The 18,126-nt window shown below is 43.5% G+C and overlaps 1 protein-coding gene across 1 annotated transcript in view; it reads left to right on the plus strand.

Annotated features, from left to right (window-relative positions):
- The window catches only part of hecw1a (HECT, C2 and WW domain containing E3 ubiquitin protein ligase 1a), a 73,686-nt gene that overhangs the window by 10,646 nt on the left and 44,914 nt on the right, over positions 1-18,126 (plus strand). The window contains exons 4-5 of the mRNA XM_031836139.1: positions 5,072-5,147; positions 14,933-15,102. Of these exons, the coding sequence (XP_031691999.1) occupies positions 5,072-5,147; positions 14,933-15,102 (246 nt within the window). The remainder of the gene's footprint in view (positions 1-5,071; positions 5,148-14,932; positions 15,103-18,126) is intronic.

The following is an 18,126-nucleotide window of genomic DNA, read 5'->3' on the forward strand; positions in this document are numbered from 1 at the left end:
ACGTTTAAAATATATAGATGAGCAGTGACAGAGCGGCTAGGATGCAATAGATAGTATAGAATAAATAGTGTAGGATACAGTATACAGTATATACATATGAGATAAGTAATGCAAGATATGTAAACATTCTTAAAGTGACATTCTTAAAGTGACTAGTGTACCATTTATTAAAGTGATATCAAGTCTGTAGGTAGGCAGCCGCCTCTCTGTGCTAGTGATGGCTGTTTAACAATCTGATGGCTTTGAGATAGAAGCTGTTTTTCAGTCTCTCGGTCCCAGCTTTGAAGCACCTGTACTGACCTCGCCTTCTGGATGGAAGCGGGGTGAACAGGCAGTGGCTCGGGTGGTTATTGTCCTTATTGATTTTTTTCGCCTTCCTGTGACATCGGGTGTTGTAGGTGTCCTGGAGGGCAGGTAGTTTGCCCCCGGTGATGTTGTGCAGACCGCACCACCCACTGGAGAGTCCTGCGCTTGTGGGCGGTGCAGTTACTGTACCAGGCAGTGATACAGCCCAACAGGATGCTCTCGATTGTGCACCTGTAAAAGTTAGTGAGGGTTTGAAGAGGTGCTGTTGCGCCTTCTTCACCACACTATCTGTGTGTGTGGACCATTTCAGTTTGTCGGTGATATGAACACCGAGGAACTTAAAACTTTCCATTGCTGTCCCTTCAATATAGATAGGGGGGTGCTCCCTTTGCTGTTTCCTGAAGTCCACGATCATCTCTTTTGTTTTGCTGACATTGAGTGAGAGGTTATTTTCCTGACACCACACTCCGAGGGCCCTCACCTCCTGTAGGCTGTCTCGCCGTTGTTGGTAATCAAGCTTACCACTGTTGTGTGGTCTGCAAACTTGATGATTGAGTTGGGGGCGTGCATGGCCACACAGTCGTGGGTGAACAGGGAGTACAGGAGGGGGCTGAGATCAGCGGAGTGGAGATGTTGTTTCCTACCTTCACCACCTGGGGGCGGCCCGTCAAGAAGTTCAGGACCCAGTTGCATAGGGCTGGGTCAAGACCCAGGGACTCAAGCTTAATGATGAGTTTGGAGGGTGCTATGGTGTTGAATGCTGAACTGTAGTAAATTAACAGCATTCTTACATAGGTATTCCTCTTTTCCAGATAGGATGGGGCAGTGTGATGGCGATTGCATCATCTGTGGACCTATTGGGGCAGTAAGAAAATTGAAGTGTGTCTAGGATGACAGGTAGTGTGGAGGTGATATGATCCTTGACTAGTCTCTCAAAGTACTTCATGATGACAGAAGTAGTCATTTAATTAAGTTACCTTGGTTGTCTTGGGAACAGGAACAATGGTGGCCATCTTGAAGCATGTGGGGAGAGCAGCCTGGGATAGGGATTGATTGAATATGTCCGTAAACACACCAGCCAGCTGGTCTGCGCATGCTCTGAGGACGCGACTAGGGATGCCATCTGGGACGGCAGCCTTGCGAGGGTTAACACATTTAAATGGTTTACTCACGTCGGCCACGGAGAAGGATAGCCTACAGTCTTTGGTACTGGGCTGCATCGGTGGCACTGTATTGTCCTCAAAGCCCGCAAAGAAGGTGTTTAATATGTCTGGAAGCAAGATGTCGATATCTGCGACGGGGCTGGTTTTCTGTAGATCCTGCCTCATGCGTCTCGTGTTTGAGCCGTTGAATTGCGACTCCACTTTGTCTCTATACTGACACTTTGCTTGTTACGACACTGTTTGTATTCGGCCGTATTCCCAGTCGCCTTGCCATGATTAAATGCGGTGGTACGTGCTTTCAGTTTTGCGCAAATGCTGCCATCAATCCACGGTTTCTGGTTAGGGAAGGTTTTAATACTCACAGTGGGTACAGCACCTCCTATACACTTTCTTATAAACCCGCTCACCGAGTCAGCGTATACGCCAAAGTTGTTCTCTGAGGCTACCCGGAACATATCCCAGTCCACCTAATCAAAGCAATCTTGAAGCGAGGAATCCGATTGGCGTCAGACCAGCGTTGGATAGACCTAAGCACGGGTGCTTCTTGTTTTAGTTTCTGCCTATAGGAGGAGAGCAACAAGATGGAGTCATGGTCAGATTTGCCAAAAGGAGGGTGGGGGCCTTGTGTGCATTGTGGAAGTTAGAGTATCAATGGTCGAGCGTGTTACTCGCTCGTGTACTGCAATCGATATGCTGATAGAATTTAGGTTGCCTTGTTCTCAAATTAGCTTTGTTAAAATCCCCAGCTACAATATATGCAGCCTCAGGATATATGGTTTCCAGTTTGCATGAAGTCCAGTGAAGTTCCTTGATTGCGTCTTGGTATCCTCTTGCGGGGGGATATACACGGCTGTGACAATAACCGAGGAGTGTTCACTTGGGAGATAATACGGTTGGCATTTGATTGTGAGGAATTCTAGGTCAGGTGAACAAAAGGACTTGAGTTCCTGTATGTTGTTACAATTACACCATGAGTCGTTAATCATGAAACACACACCCCTCCCTTCTTCTTACCAGAGAGATGTTTAATCCTGTCGGCGCGATGCACTGAAAATCCCGTTGGCTACTGACTCAGACAGCATGTCCCAAGCTAGCCATGTTTCCGTGAAACAGAGTATGTTACATTCCCGGATATCTCTTTGGAAAGCAACTCTTGCCCTGATTCCGTTGACTTTGATAACTAGGGACTGAACATTAGCAAGTGGTATACTCTGAAGCGGTGGGTGGTGTGCGCGCATCCGAAGCCTCAGAAGAAGACCGCTCCCGCACCCTCTGCTCCGGTGGCGTTGTTTTGGGCCTCTGGAATCAATTCAAATGCCCTGGGAGGTGCAGACAAAGGATCCACTTTGAGAAAGTCGTATTCCTGGTCGTAATGCTGGTTGTGCTGGTAAATTGGCATCTCTCTGATATCCAATAGTTCTTCCCGGCTGTATGTAATAACACTTAAGGTTTTCTGGGCTAACAATGTAAGAAATAATACATAAAAAAAGCAAAATAGTGCACAGTTTCCTAAGAACTAGAAGCGAAGCTGCCATCTCTATCGGTGCCATCTTTAATATTAATGCACATGTGCACTAGGTCCTACCCCACCACATCCCATGGCTTTTATAGACACACTTCTTCCCATAGCAATCTCCTTTTGTCAGCAAAACTCTCTGTCCCACTGTCTGTATACACTAAGTGATGACTCTAATCTAGCATCTCTCTCTCTCTATATATATATATATATATATATATATATATATATATATATATATATATATATATATATATATATCTTTCATTGTGATGACTCCTCCACCATTGGATTCAATTAGAGGTTGTGTTCTCTGAACTGGAAGATGACAAAGATGGTAGACAAATGAAGATGTCCCACTCAGGCCATTTACCATTGGAAAAAAATGGTCAGTTCTGGTCTGCTTAACGGGGTGGCTCTCCCATAGGCACCCATGCATTAGCAGCTGGGTCTGGTCTGCTTAGTTCATCAACTGTATAAGAACTTGAAAAAAACAGAGGGAGTGGGATGTCTCACTTCCTCTTTTCTCTCGGAAGATGATAGAACAAGGAAGGTGATATGGGGGAGCTGTCCGACAGATCCGTTCGGTGTCTATTTATGGCTTTTGCCCTTTAATTTAATTCATATCCACTCTGCAGATGTAGTACGGCTTGATCTTGAGTAAGAGCATCGCCTGCTAAGTCAAATAGTGGGGACAGAGTGCTGAAACATTATTTTTTAACTCACCGTTAAAGACTGATGGGTACAGTCCATATTGAGACATTCCTGTAAATATGTGCATAATTTGGTAGAAACAATATTGGATCTTTCAAGAGCAGAAATTAAAACCCCTACAGGTCAGATAGTTATCGAAGTATTTGTATTTGTTTTCTCCACTTGGCCCCTCCTCAACCTAAATGCATTATTTGCAGGAAGTAGGACGATCGATTACTGCGTTTCCTCATCAATCATGTCTCACCCTCCAACTGGGCTCAGACATCAGATCAAGATTTAGTTTTGATTTACATTTGGTTGAGTTGTCAACTAACATGAATTCAACAACAAATGTAATTGGATTTAGGTTAAAAGTGAAAAAAATATTAAATGCCTTTACGTTGATTGCTTTTTGCTAATCCAATCAGCTTTCTACGTTGATTCAACATCATCAGATTTATTTTGGGGGTTGAAATAACTTTGATTCATACAGTTCTCTTTGACATCTTTTAATTCAGGATCAAAAAAATTCTTCACATTTTTATAATCTTGTTATTGTGAAACTAGTGCCAATTCATTTTGTGACTAAATCTATGGTCAGCTGTAATTTGATTAATCTGGCAGTCAGATTATGTTAATCTCTCTGTGTTACGGTATAATCTGTGAATAGACCTTGTTGTTGGCCTCTGTTTTATGTTCAGGACCAAAGGATTTGCATTTCTTTGTCTAAAACTGGTCCAAACACCTGCTCTTAAGGTTATTTTGTTCACTTGCCAATTGTTTCTGTTACTGGCATTTAAGGCTTTTGTTTTCTAATAAACATTTAGAAAATGGTGGGCAAAGTCACTTCCCACCGAGATATCAAAAGAGTTTTGAGGGCACGGTACAGATTTGTGAATCTCTAGTGTAGCAAATACAGTGTTGACACACACACACACACAATTTTCTCCACTATGTCAGAGACAGCTGATGGGTTCTGGGTGTTGGTATTTCCTCCGTCAGAGAGCCCTGGATGGGAGGGCTGATGCAGCTACAGTTTTCCATGTGCTGAGTAGGCCTCTCCCTTGGGGGCCTCTCCCTGGGGGCCTCTCCCTGCTCTTCCTCTTCCTTCCTGGAGACCGGATCAATTGAGCCCTAATGAATGCAAGGCTATTGATCCCCCAGCCCTTAGCCAGGCCCATTGTAATGGCCCTGAAATACTGGATCTCACTTCCCAGACAGGACAGGACAGATAAGGAGGAGGAGGAGGAGGAGAGAGGGAGAGGGAAGGTAAGGGGAGGTACTGCATGTAACTCACTCCCTACTGTAATGTCGCTTCCTTCCTCCCTGGTCCTGTCTATCTCTCATTGCTCTTTCTCATTTTCTCTCTTTCTCTCTGTTTCTTTCCACACAGGTGCTGAAGCCAGTGGTCAGCCAGGAGGTCACACAGAGTCTTGGCAACAGAAGGCTCATCAGTTTCTCTCTCTCAGGTGAGTCACTCTTCCTCCATCCCTCTTTTAACACAGGGTGTCACATGGGACAGGAGGAGCTCTGGCACCACTGATACCTCTTTCTTTCTCTTCAGGTCTATTTTAGTTCAGAAGGTCAGGCTCAATGTCAGTCAATTGATTTATAAATGTGGTCTATTTTAGACTTCAAAGAGAGACTCTCCCTTGTTTTGGTTCTATATCAGGCTTTGTGTCGATATTGTCAATGTTTCATTTTAGCAGGAGAGGGTATAGTCAACCATGCATAAAGCTCTGCTTTTTAACACCAGAACCTCCTGGCCTTTCAGCCTATAAGTACCCGCTAGAGAACGTCGCCGGGCGCACGTTTAACATATGCATCAGATGCATATCAACCCGCAAGGTGCGCAAGCATAAGCACCACCACTTGATAAATGGTGCATAAACTATCATAAAGGATTAATTGCATGAATAAATATAGCCTTTTAAAACAATTATGTCAATGGTTATTTGTTTAGATCATGTCAAGGACATGTTGTGTATAATTCTACCAAGTCGTAGGAAACACATAGGCCTATAGACTATTTTCATTACCCTTACAATAAAAACAATGACAGTGTAATCCATTTGATCAAATGTATTTGTAGATTCGATTAGTAATATAGTTATAGTAATTAATAACTTCCAGTTACAGCTTATTTTGGCCAAATAGAAACGGAGAAGATAATAGTAGAACCAGGTGCATTCCTGACCCAAAGCACCAGTGCATGAACAATTGTAAAGGATGAATTGCATAAATAAATATATTGTAATTGTAATTGTATTATGTTACTAGTTTTTGCTTAGTAGCCAGAGCGATGTTGCTGGCCAAATGGGCATGTGCTGAATGCACGGATATTCTTGAAGGAAAAAAAGGGGGAGCAGAGCTGCACCTCTTGAATTATGAGAGTTATTTGGCAAAGGTAAGTGTAATAGAAACTGCAGAATATTCTCTATCTGATACTTGTCTACAGGCTAACTTTTATTACGTGGGAAATTAGCTTCACACATAGTTTAGGTGTAGTTTAGGTGTAGTTTAGGTGTAGTTTAGGTGTAGATTTGATGGGCCGGCTGTGCAGGCTGACTGGCATCGTTTGTTTCCCGCTCATCAAGTTGGACAGAGTCAAGGATATGTTTTGTATTATTCTAAAGGCCTACTGCAACACGTAGCATGTTTTTGTTACCCGTACAATTACTTTGATTAGTATCAGAGGTATAGTAAATAAAACGGTTCCATAACAACTTCTTTTTGCAAAGTAAAATGTAAAAGACAGTGGTATCAACCCAGAATGATTTGCTGCTGATAAATAGGCATAACAACCGCATAATTTCACTAAACTGAATTAAATCCACCTCTTCACCCTCCTTATCATTAAGGTAGGCCTCATTTAAATTCAATTGTGAAGTAAGGTGCACAATTATCGCCCATTCATCCATTTGTCATTCATTCAGTGAATAGAGAGAGAGAGAGAAGCTTTAGCACCTGGCTGGGTACCAAGGTTCCACAGCACATTTCTTAGCAGGTTAAGTTGGGAATAGGTGTTAAACTGTTAAAAAGGTTCTAAATGCTTTTTTTGTGATTTCAAAATTCTGACAAATGAGCAGTGTGAAATACAAGCATTTAGGAAAAGTCAGGGAAGGAGCAGTGTGAAATACAAGCATTTAGGAAAAGTCAGGGAAGGAGCAGTGTGAAATACAAGCATTTAGGAAAGTCAGGGAAGGAGCAGTGTGAAATACAAGCATTTAGGAAAAGTCAGGGAAGGAGCAGTGTGAAATACAAGCATTTAGGAAAAGTCAGGGAAGGAGCAGTGTGAAATACAAGCATTTAGGAAAAGTCAGGGAAGGAGCAGTGTGAAATACAAGCATTTAGGAAAAGTCAGGGAAGGAGCAGTGTGAAATACAAGCATTTAGGAAAAGTCAGGGAAGGAGCAGTGTGAAATACAAGCATTTAGGAAAAGTCAGGGAAGGAGCAGTGTGAAATACAAGCATTTAGGAAAAGTCAGGGAAGGAGCAGTGTGAAATACAAGCATTTAGGAAAAGTCAGGGAAGGAGCAGTGTGAAATACAAGCATTTAGGAAAAGTCAGGGAAGGAGCAGTGTGAAATACAAGCATTTAGGAAAAGTCAGGGAAGGAGCAGTGTGAAATACAAGCATTTAGGAAAAGTCAGGGAAGGAGCAGTGTGAAATACAAGCATTTAGGAAAAGTCAGGGAAGGAGCAGTGTGAAATACAAGCATTTAGGAAAAGTCAGGGAAGGAGCAGTGTGAAATACAAGCATTTAGGAAAAGTCAGGGAAGGAGCAGTGTGAAATACAAGCATTTAGGAAAAGTCAGGGAAGGAGCAGTGTGAAATACAAGCATTTAGGAAAAGTCAGGGAAGGAGCAGTGTGAAATACAAGCATTTAGGAAAAGTCAGGGAAGGAGCAGTGTGAAATACAAGCATTTAGGAAAAGTCAGGGAAGGAGCAGTGTGAAATACAAGCATTTAGGAAAAGTCAGGGAAGGAGCAGTGTGAAATACAAGCATTTAGGAAAAGTCAGGGAAGGAGCAGTGTGAAATACAAGCATTTAGGAAAAGTCAGGGAAGGAGCAGTGTGAAATACAAGCATTTAGGAAAAGTCAGGGAAGGAGCAGTGTGAAATACAAGCATTTAGGAAAAGTCAGGGAAGGAGCAGTGTGAAATACAAGCATTTAGGAAAAGTCAGGGAAGGAGCAGTGTGAAATACAAGCATTTAGGAAAAGTCAGGGAAGGAGCAGTGTGAAATACAAGCATTTAGGAAAAGTCAGGGAAGGAGCAGTGTGAAATACAAGCATTTAGGAAAAGTCAGGGAAGGAGCAGTGTGAAATACAAGCATTTAGGAAAAGTCAGGGAAGGAGCAGTGTGAAATACAAGCATTTAGGAAAAGTCAGGGAAGGAGCAGTGTGAAATACAAGCATTTAGGAAAAGTCAGGGAAGGAGCAGTGTGAAATACAAGCATTTAGGAAAAGTCAGGGAAGGAGCAGTGTGAAATACAAGCATTTAGGAAAAGTCAGGGAAGGAGCAGTGTGAAATACAAGCATTTAGGAAAAGTCAGGGAAGGAGCAGTGTGAAATACAAGCATTTAGGAAAAGTCAGGGAAGGAGCAGTGTGAAATACAAGCATTTAGGAAAAGTCAGGGAAGGAGCAGTGTGAAATACAAGCATTTAGGAAAAGTCAGGGAAGGAGCAGTGTGAAATACAAACATTTAGGAAAAGTCAGGGAAGGAGCAGTGTGAAATACAAGCATTTAGGAAAAGTCAGGGAAGGAGCAGTGTGAAATACAAGCATTTAGGAAAAGTCAGGGAAGGAGCAGTGTGAAATACAAGCATTTAGGAAAAGTCAGGGAAGGAGCAGTGTGAAATACAAGCATTTAGGAAAAGTCAGGGAAGGAGCAGTGTGAAATACAAGCATTTAGGAAAAGTCAGGGAAGGAGCAGTGTGAAATACAAGCATTTAGGAAAAGTCAGGGAAGGAGCAGTGTGAAATACAAGCATTTAGGAAAAGTCAGGGAAGGAGCAGTGTGAAATACAAGCATTTAGGAAAAGTCAGGGAAGGAGCAGTGTGAAATACAAGCATTTAGGAAAAGTCAGGGAAGGAGCAGTGTGAAATACAATCATTTAGGAAAAGTCAGGGAAGGAGCAGTGTGAAATACAAGCATTTAGGAAAAGTCAGGGAAGGAGCAGTGTGAAATACAAGCATTTAGGAAAAGTCAGGGAAGGAGCAGTGTGAAATACAAGCATTTAGGAAAAGTCAGGGAAGGAGCAGTGTGAAATACAAGCATTTAGGAAAAGTCAGGGAAGGAGCAGTGTGAAATACAAGCATTTAGGAAAAGTCAGGGAAGGAGCAGTGTGAAATACAAGCATTTAGGAAAAGTCAGGGAAGGAGCAGTGTGAAATACAAGCATTTAGGAAAAGTCAGGGAAGGAGCAGTGTGAAATACAAGCATTTAGGAAAAGTCAGGGAAGGAGCAGTGTGAAATACAAGCATTTAGGAAAGTCAGGGAAGGAGCAGTGTGAAATACAAGCATTTAGGAAAAGTCAGGGAAGGAGCAGTGTGAAATACAAGCATTTAGGAAAAGTCAGGGAAGGAGCAGTGTGAAATACAAGCATTTAGGAAAAGTCAGGGAAGGAGCAGTGTGAAATACAAGCATTTAGGAAAAGTCAGGGAAGGAGCAGTGTGAAATACAAGCATTTAGGAAAAGTCAGGGAAGGAGCAGTGTGAAATACAAGCATTTAGGAAAAGTCAGGGAAGGAGCAGTGTGAAATACAAGCATTTAGGAAAAGTCAGGGAAGGAGCAGTGTGAAATACAAGCATTTAGGAAAAGTCAGGGAAGGAGCAGTGTGAAATACAAGCATTTAGGAAAAGTCAGGGAAGGAGCAGTGTGAAATACAAGCATTTAGGAAAAGTCAGGGAAGGAGCAGTGTGAAATACAAGCATTTAGGAAAAGTCAGGGAAGGAGCAGTGTGAAATACAAGCATTTAGGAAAAGTCAGGGAAGGAGCAGTGTGAAATACAAGCATTTAGGAAAAGTCAGGGAAGGAGCAGTGTGAAATACAAGCATTTAGGAAAAGTCAGGGAAGGAGCAGTGTGAAATACAAGCATTTAGGAAAAGTCAGGGAAGGAGCAGTGTGAAATACAAGCATTTAGGAAAAGTCAGGGAAGGAGCAGTGTGAAATACAAGCATTTAGGAAAAGTCAGGGAAGGAGCAGTGTGAAATACAAGCATTTAGGAAAAGTCAGGGAAGGAGCAGTGTGAAATACAAGCATTTAGGAAAAGTCAGGGAAGGAGCAGTGTGAAATACAAGCATTTAGGAAAAGTCAGGGAAGGAGCAGTGTGAAATACAAGCATTTAGGAAAAGTCAGGGAAGGAGCAGTGTGAAATACAAGCATTTAGGAAAAGTCAGGGAAGGAGCAGTGTGAAATACAAGCATTTAGGAAAAGTCAGGGAAGGAGCAGTGTGAAATACAAGCATTTAGGAAAAGTCAGGGAAGGAGCAGTGTGAAATACAAGCATTTAGGAAAAGTCAGGGAAGGAGCAGTGTGAAATACAAGCATTTAGGAAAAGTCAGGGAAGGAGCAGTGTGAAATACAAGCATTTAGGAAAAGTCAGGGAAGGAGCAGTGTGAAATACAAGCATTTAGGAAAAGTCAGGGAAGGAGCAGTGTGAAATACAAGCATTTAGGAAAAGTCAGGGAAGGAGCAGTGTGAAATACAAGCATTTAGGAAAAGTCAGGGAAGGAGCAGTGTGAAATACAAGCATTTAGGAAAAGTCAGGGAAGGAGCAGTGTGAAATACAAGCATTTAGGAAAAGTCAGGGAAGGAGCAGTGTGAAATACAAGCATTTAGGAAAAGTCAGGGAAGGAGCAGTGTGAAATACAAGCATTTAGGAAAAGTCAGGGAAGGAGCAGTGTGAAATACAAGCATTTAGGAAAAGTCAGGGAAGGAGCAGTGTGAAATACAAGCATTTAGGAAAAGTCAGGGAAGGAGCAGTGTGAAATACAAGCATTTAGGAAAAGTCAGGGAAGGAGCAGTGTGAAATACAAGCATTTAGGAAAAGTCAGGGAAGGAGCAGTGTGAAATACAAGCATTTAGGAAAAGTCAGGGAAGGAGCAGTGTGAAATACAAGCATTTAGGAAAAGTCAGGGAAGGAGCAGTGTGAAATACAAGCATTTAGGAAAAGTCAGGGAAGGAGCAGTGTGAAATACAAGCATTTAGGAAAAGTCAGGGAAGGAGCAGTGTGAAATACAAGCATTTAGGAAAAGTCAGGGAAGGAGCAGTGTGAAATACAAGCATTTAGGAAAAGTCAGGGAAGGAGCAGTGTGAAATACAAGCATTTAGGAAAAGTCAGGGAAGGAGCAGTGTGAAATACAAGCATTTAGGAAAAGTCAGGGAAGGAGCAGTGTGAAATACAAGCATTTAGGAAAAGTCAGGGAAGGAGCAGTGTGAAATACAAGCATTTAGGAAAAGTCAGGGAAGGAGCAGTGTGAAATACAAGCATTTAGGAAAAGTCAGGGAAGGAGCAGTGTGAAATACAAGCATTTAGGAAAAGTCAGGGAAGGAGCAGTGTGAAATACAAGCATTTAGGAAAAGTCAGGGAAGGAGCAGTGTGAAATACAAGCATTTAGGAAAAGTCAGGGAAGGAGCAGTGTGAAATACAAGCATTTAGGAAAAGTCAGGGAAGGAGCAGTGTGAAATACAAGCATTTAGGAAAAGTCAGGGAAGGAGCAGTGTGAAATACAAGCATTTAGGAAAAGTCAGGGAAGGAGCAGTGTGAAATACAAGCATTTAGGAAAAGTCAGGGAAGGAGCAGTGTGAAATACAAGCATTTAGGAAAAGTCAGGGAAGGAGCAGTGTGAAATACAAGCATTTAGGAAAAGTCAGGGAAGGAGCAGTGTGAAATACAAGCATTTAGGAAAAGTCAGGGAAGGAGCAGTGTGAAATACAAGCATTTAGGAAAAGTCAGGGAAGGAGCAGTGTGAAATACAAGCATTTAGGAAAAGTCAGGGAAGGAGCAGTGTGAAATACAAGCATTTAGGAAAAGTCAGGGAAGGAGCAGTGTGAAATACAAGCATTTAGGAAAAGTCAGGGAAGGAGCAGTGTGAAATACAAGCATTTAGGAAAGTCAGGGAAGGAGCAGTGTGAAATACAAGCATTTAGGAAAAGTCAGGGAAGGAGCAGTGTGAAATACAAGCATTTAGGAAAAGTCAGGGAAGGAGCAGTGTGAAATACAAGCATTTAGGAAAAGTCAGGGAAGGAGCAGTGTGAAATACAAGCATTTAGGAAAAGTCAGGGAAGGAGCAGTGTGAAATACAAGCATTAGGAAAAGTCAGGGAAGGAGCAGTGTGAAATACAAGCATTTAGGAAAAGTCAGGGAAGGAGCAGTGTGAAATACAAGCATTTAGGAAAAGTCAGGGAAGGAGCAGTGTGAAATACAAGCATTTAGGAAAAGTCAGGGAAGGAGCAGTGTGAAATACAAGCATTTAGGAAAAGTCAGGGAAGGAGCAGTGTGAAATACAAGCATTTAGGAAAAGTCAGGGAAGGAGCAGTGTGAAATACAAGCATTTAGGAAAAGTCAGGGAAGGAGCAGTGTGAAATACAAGCATTTAGGAAAAGTCAGGGAAGGAGCAGTGTGAAATACAAGCATTTAGGAAAAGTCAGGGAAGGAGCAGTGTGAAATACAAGCATTTAGGAAAAGTCAGGGAAGGAGCAGTGTGAAATACAAGCATTTAGGAAAAGTCAGGGAAGGAGCAGTGTGAAATACAAGCATTTAGGAAAAGTCAGGGAAGGAGCAGTGTGAAATACAAGCATTTAGGAAAAGTCAGGGAAGGAGCAGTGTGAAATACAAGCATTTAGGAAAAGTCAGGGAAGGAGCAGTGTGAAATACAAGCATTTAGGAAAAGTCAGGGAAGGAGCAGTGTGAAATACAAGCATTTAGGAAAAGTCAGGGAAGGAGCAGTGTGAAATACAAGCATTTAGGAAAAGTCAGGGAAGGAGCAGTGTGAAATACAAGCATTTAGGAAAAGTCAGGGAAGGAGCAGTGTGAAATACAAGCATTTAGGAAAAGTCAGGGAAGGAGCAGTGTGAAATACAAGCATTTAGGAAAAGTCAGGGAAGGAGCAGTGTGAAATACAAGCATTTAGGAAAAGTCAGGGAAGGAGCAGGACATGGCTTATTTTTTGTGCATTTTTTCTTTTTTTTCTTTTTTTTCTTTACAAAATCAAACGTCAGTGACCTTTGGCCTATGGCGGTTCTAGTGTTAAGGTACCACTACTGACATTTTGGAGGCATCTGTAACTTTGGAATTTGTCTATATCTATTTGAGAAAGAGCATTGGCGAAAACTTTCAATGCAGTTTCTCTCTCTCTTTCTCTCTCCATTGTAGGTGGATAAACTGCATCTTTGTCCTTAGCTATACATACACTTTAAAAGCAAATGTGTAGCTATATTTTGGAAGTGTTTGTTGTTGTGCTCTGTTAAGAGCCAATCGCCCATGCACTGCCTGGGGCTTGTTGTATCTGGCCCTACTGTACTGTGCCCATGCCTCCACAGCTCAACATCCCCCACAAGTGTCACTGATGCCCTGGCAATCTGTACTGTAGCTATTTTTCACATTGCTATGGGTAGGGCCTCTGGAGCTACCTTCCAAATGTAGCTGTTTTTCAGATGCCTGTTGGAATGTTCCATTTGATTCGCTGACTTCGATCAATATAGGCTGTCATCTTCAGGAACCCTTCAGGAGTCCTCTTTCAAGGCTTTGACAGCTGCAGGTCCACATTTACCTTCCTTTTGTCGCTCTCTAAAGAGGAGCTGAAACCAAGGCTATTCTTTCATGTGCACATAAAGGGGTCACACTTTCGGCATATTATTACATGGAATTTGCATTAAGGTATAGTTACAGTACATGAGTACATGTATCTACATAGTAACTATATTAGTAATTTGAACACAGTTTTAATTCACCCATTTTTCTGCACCATGTACATTCTGGTTATTGAAGGACCTATAGAGTAACTATATGGTGCGAAGGCAACATAATGTGAAGAGTAGTCCAGAACTGTTATTTGTGTAAATGTTCAGCTAATAGATGTTACTATGAGAAATGTGAGGCGCCACAAGATGAAACATATTCTGTATTTTCAAGTATCCTCCTTTTTCCCGCCCACTACTCCCTTACCTGGAGTAAAAGCTGAAAAGCTGTTGCCACTCTATCCAAGCTTTCCTCAAACAATGAAACTATACCCCAAACGAGCACTAACATTTCACCACACGCAGTTAAGCTACACACACTCTCTTTTAACGCACATGCGTCGTTCAACCCCGCCACTCTGTATGGCTTTAGCCATTGACCGTGTTGTGTTCTCATATATATTTCATTCATAACCACTTCTCTCTTGCTACTGCTTTAGAAATGCTGGTACAAATATGAGCATTAGCGACTTAGCTACCAAGCAGGCCAGTGTTGACTGCTGCCTGTACCCCGTCTCCCGTTATCCACAAACCCTCCTTCCCCTTGTCTGCTACCACAGTTACCCCCCTAGAGGGAGGGAGGGAGCGAGGGACAGACAGACAGACAGATGGGTTGATTGGAGTGGAGGAGAGGGAGCTAGCGCTTACAGTCTGAAAGGGGGGGATCTCCTGGCCCAGGCTATTGTTTGTGATTTATCGAGCGGCCCAGAGCAGCTATAGGCAGCGGACACGCAGAGGGAGAGAGAGAACTACACCGCCACAAGCTTTGATCAATGGGGTACGACTAGAGGCCGAGTTGTAAACAAGGCCCAGAACCATTAACAGCCAGATCCACACACTGCGTTTGATCGCTCAGTCTCCCTCTGTTAGGGGATTAATATTTGAACAGGTTATCAGGCTCTTGAGCGGTTTGTAGACTTCTATCTTTCTCACCCTGTTTCCACGTGTTTTTATCTTCCTGTTTCTCTCGCCCAACCACCAGCTTTTACCGTACGTCACCCATTTTGTCGTACTTTTTCTTTACATTTGACTAATGTAGCAGACACTCTTACTGTGTCTGACTTACAGGGGCGATTAGAGTTAAGTGCCTTGCTCAAGGGAACATTGACAGATATTTCACCTAGCCAGCTCGGGGATTCGAACCAGCAACCTTTCCGTTACTGGCCCAACACTCTTAAATGCTAGGCTACCTGCCATCCTGGAGAGGGAATATTTAGAGAGAATATAGTTACACCCCTTCAAACTACAGAATACAGTCTATATGACTCTCTCTCTCTCTCTCTCTCTCTCTCTCAGATGTCCAAGCGGTGGGGCTGAAGAAGGGAATGTTCTTCAACCCTGACCCCTACCTGAAGATCGCCATCCAGCCCGGCAAGCACAGCCTCTACCCCGCGCTGCCCCACCACGGCCAGGAGAAACGCTCCCGCATTGTCTGCAACACCATCAACCCTGTTTGGCAGAGAGAGGTGAGTCTGACTGCTGGGTTGGTAGGGTTGACAGTGGTCTCTGGGTATTCTAGAAACTGTACCTGGTTTCTGTGACAGTGTCACCAGTTTATTCAAGTGTCTTCAGGTTTGAACCCAGGGAGGTATGGCAAGACGTCAGCAAGGGAAAAGCATTATAAGTGTACGTCACAAAACAATACACACACTATACAATACAGAATGGAGGTAGATGTGAAAACTGGATAATGATAATGCGTTCATCCTTAATGGATCTTGGTCAGTGTCAATGGATCCTCTATGCGTTGTGTGTCTGGGGATATAATTCTACCCTGACACGTCTTTTGTGAACATGTCTGAACTCAGGGCTTGGGGGAACCTGCCATTTTGAAAGACAAATCTGAGAAATGCACGGCATGAATAGGGTGAAGAAAGTGATGTAAGGTGTAGGAACTTTGAGAAGAGTTGGTGACAGGCTTGCAGTCAGACAGGTTGGGAAGTGTCCCTATTTTTCGTCCAACCTCGACTGTCCGTCTCTGCTACACCGAGTATCTGGCAAGGACATCTAATTCATCTCGCAGACATTGTTCTTGAGAATGTTGACACTGGCCGGGGAAATGCATTTGACACAGTGGCCTCAAAGCTCTGTGCAAAGTAAGGATTCTAGATAGGGGAAGACTCTGGTGTGAGCTGCATGCCTGTGGGATATTGTTATTTCCCCCACCTATCTTTTTGCCTTCGTTTGTATACTGTGCATGGTCAGTTTACCTACTTGGTTAGGAACAAAATGTTTGTCCACACCAGAACAAAGGTACTTTTCCAGAGTAAGGAATTGTCATTGAACAGCAGTCCCGGAAGGGGAAAACAGCAGGATCAAGGTGGAGAAGTTTGGGACTGCTGTCAGACATTTCATTGGCCTGTTGTGCTTTATTAACACAACACAGCTCATTGGGAAAGCTGTAGTGTCGCTGTGTGTTTGTCGAGGACTTGTGTCTGACATTGAGATTATTTCTCTTCTTCGCGCGGAGCAGAGCGAGAGAGAGAGAGACTTGAAAAGGGGAGCCCCTGGGAAGCAACGTCTTTGTGGGCTCCTTGATGCTGCCGCTGAGTTTCCTTTGAACAGTTAAACTTCAGCTCCTAACGCATACCGTTCTGCTCCCTCCATTTTGTCGTAACACTTTGTTAAGTCTGTAGTCTGTACAAGAGAAGTCTCAGGCTTACACAATAAGCCAACTCCAGAAAACAAGCCATTAGATATTCATTGATTGCCTAATTTATTGGTGGATCGATTATAATATTGTGTATTTGTCAAAGTTACCTTTTATGTCACAGTTACACTGGCTGGTGATTTTTGCCGGCTCACAGAAGAGCCTAAAGAGAATGTGTTTGCCAGCGTAGGTGTGTATGTGTGTAAGTGTGTGTGTGTACACATACACGCGTGCGCATGTGCGCTAAGGAGTTCCTCTCTGTCTCCTCACTACCTACTGTGCGGTTCTTGTGTGACAGAGTGAACGTACTTCCTGTATCTACGTCACAGTGTCCTTGTGGGTTCGCCCGTGTATCCCCCAGCACTGAGGCAAGGGAGGACCATGGCACCGAGCCAAACCCTGTATAGCTGGAACACACAGCATCTGTGGAACTCACTGGGTGACTTTGACGGTGTGAAAAAGCACTGTATGCCTTTACATTTTCAGTAAATCATTTATTTCAAAATAGAACTGCAATGAAAAAGAATCTGACCTGGTATGTAATATCTTGTCGTCTTCATGTTATGGAGGACAACCCCTTCCATTCATTTTCTACATGTATTGCATTCACACCTTATCCCACTGGCTAAGTTGGTCTGGACTTCATTACAAATGCGGGGGTGTTAATTTGGTGGCGACCCACATTCTCCATCTCCACCCAATTTGAAATATGGGTGTACCACAAAGAACGAATGGGTGACACTCAGGGCCCTGCAGTATTTTTATTTTTAATTTTTTTGTCATTTAGCAGACGCTCTTATCCAGAGCAATTGGGGTTAAGTGCCTTGCTCAAGGGCACAGACAGATTTTTCACCTAATCAGCTCTGGGATTCCAACCAGCAACCTTGTGGTTGGTGTCAACTGCAACAGGTTTTGAAAGGGTCTTTAGACTCTCTCAGAACAGATGGTGTTAGCATTCCGTGTCTGTCCCATCAAGTCACTGTTGCACATGAATATGTGATATGAGGGATTGATAACTTGAGTGGCACCCCGATATGACTCTATGTAACGTCACCCTGTTAGACAGATCTATGGTGGAGCAGAGGGAGAGAGAGACTGGAGAGGGAGAGATGGGGAGAGAAAGATGGGAGAGAGGGATCGGGGAGAGAGATATGGGAGAGAGAGAGATATGGGAGAGAGAAATGGGAGAGAGATGGGGAGAGAGATGGGGGAGAGAGAAATTGGGGAGAGAGAAATCAGGGAGAGAGATATGGGGGAGAGAGAGATGGGGAGTGAGAGATGGAGAGAGAGATGGGGAGAGAGAGATGGGGAGAGAGAGATGGGAGAGAGAGATGGGGAGAGAGAGATGGGGAGAGAGAGATGGGGGAGAGAGATGGGGAGAGAGAGATGGGGGAGAGAGATGGGGAGAGAGAGATGGGGAGAAAGATGGAGAGAGAGAGAGATGGGGAGAGAGAGATTGGGGAGAGAGATGTGGAGAGAGAGATGGGGGAGAGATGGAGAGAAAGATGGAGAGAGAGACATATGGAGAGAGAGATGGGGGAGAGAGATGGGGAGAGAGAGATGGGGGAGAGAGACATATGGAGAGAGAGATTGGGGAGAGAGACATGGGGAGAGAGAGATGGGGAGAGAGAGAGATGGGGATTGAGAGATGGGGAGAGAGAGATGGGGGAGAGAGATGGGGGAGAGAGAGATGGGGATTGAGAGATGGGGATTGAGAGATGGGGAGAGAGAGATGGGGAGAGAGACATATGGAGAGAGACATATGGAGAGAGAGATGGGGAGAGAGAGATGGGGGAGAGAGCGAGAGATGGAGCAAATGAGTGTTCAAGAGGCAGAGAGC

Source organism: Oncorhynchus kisutch, linkage group LG11 (assembly GCF_002021735.2).
Source record: "Oncorhynchus kisutch isolate 150728-3 linkage group LG11, Okis_V2, whole genome shotgun sequence".
Classification (NCBI taxonomy): Eukaryota; Metazoa; Chordata; class Actinopteri; order Salmoniformes; family Salmonidae; genus Oncorhynchus; species Oncorhynchus kisutch.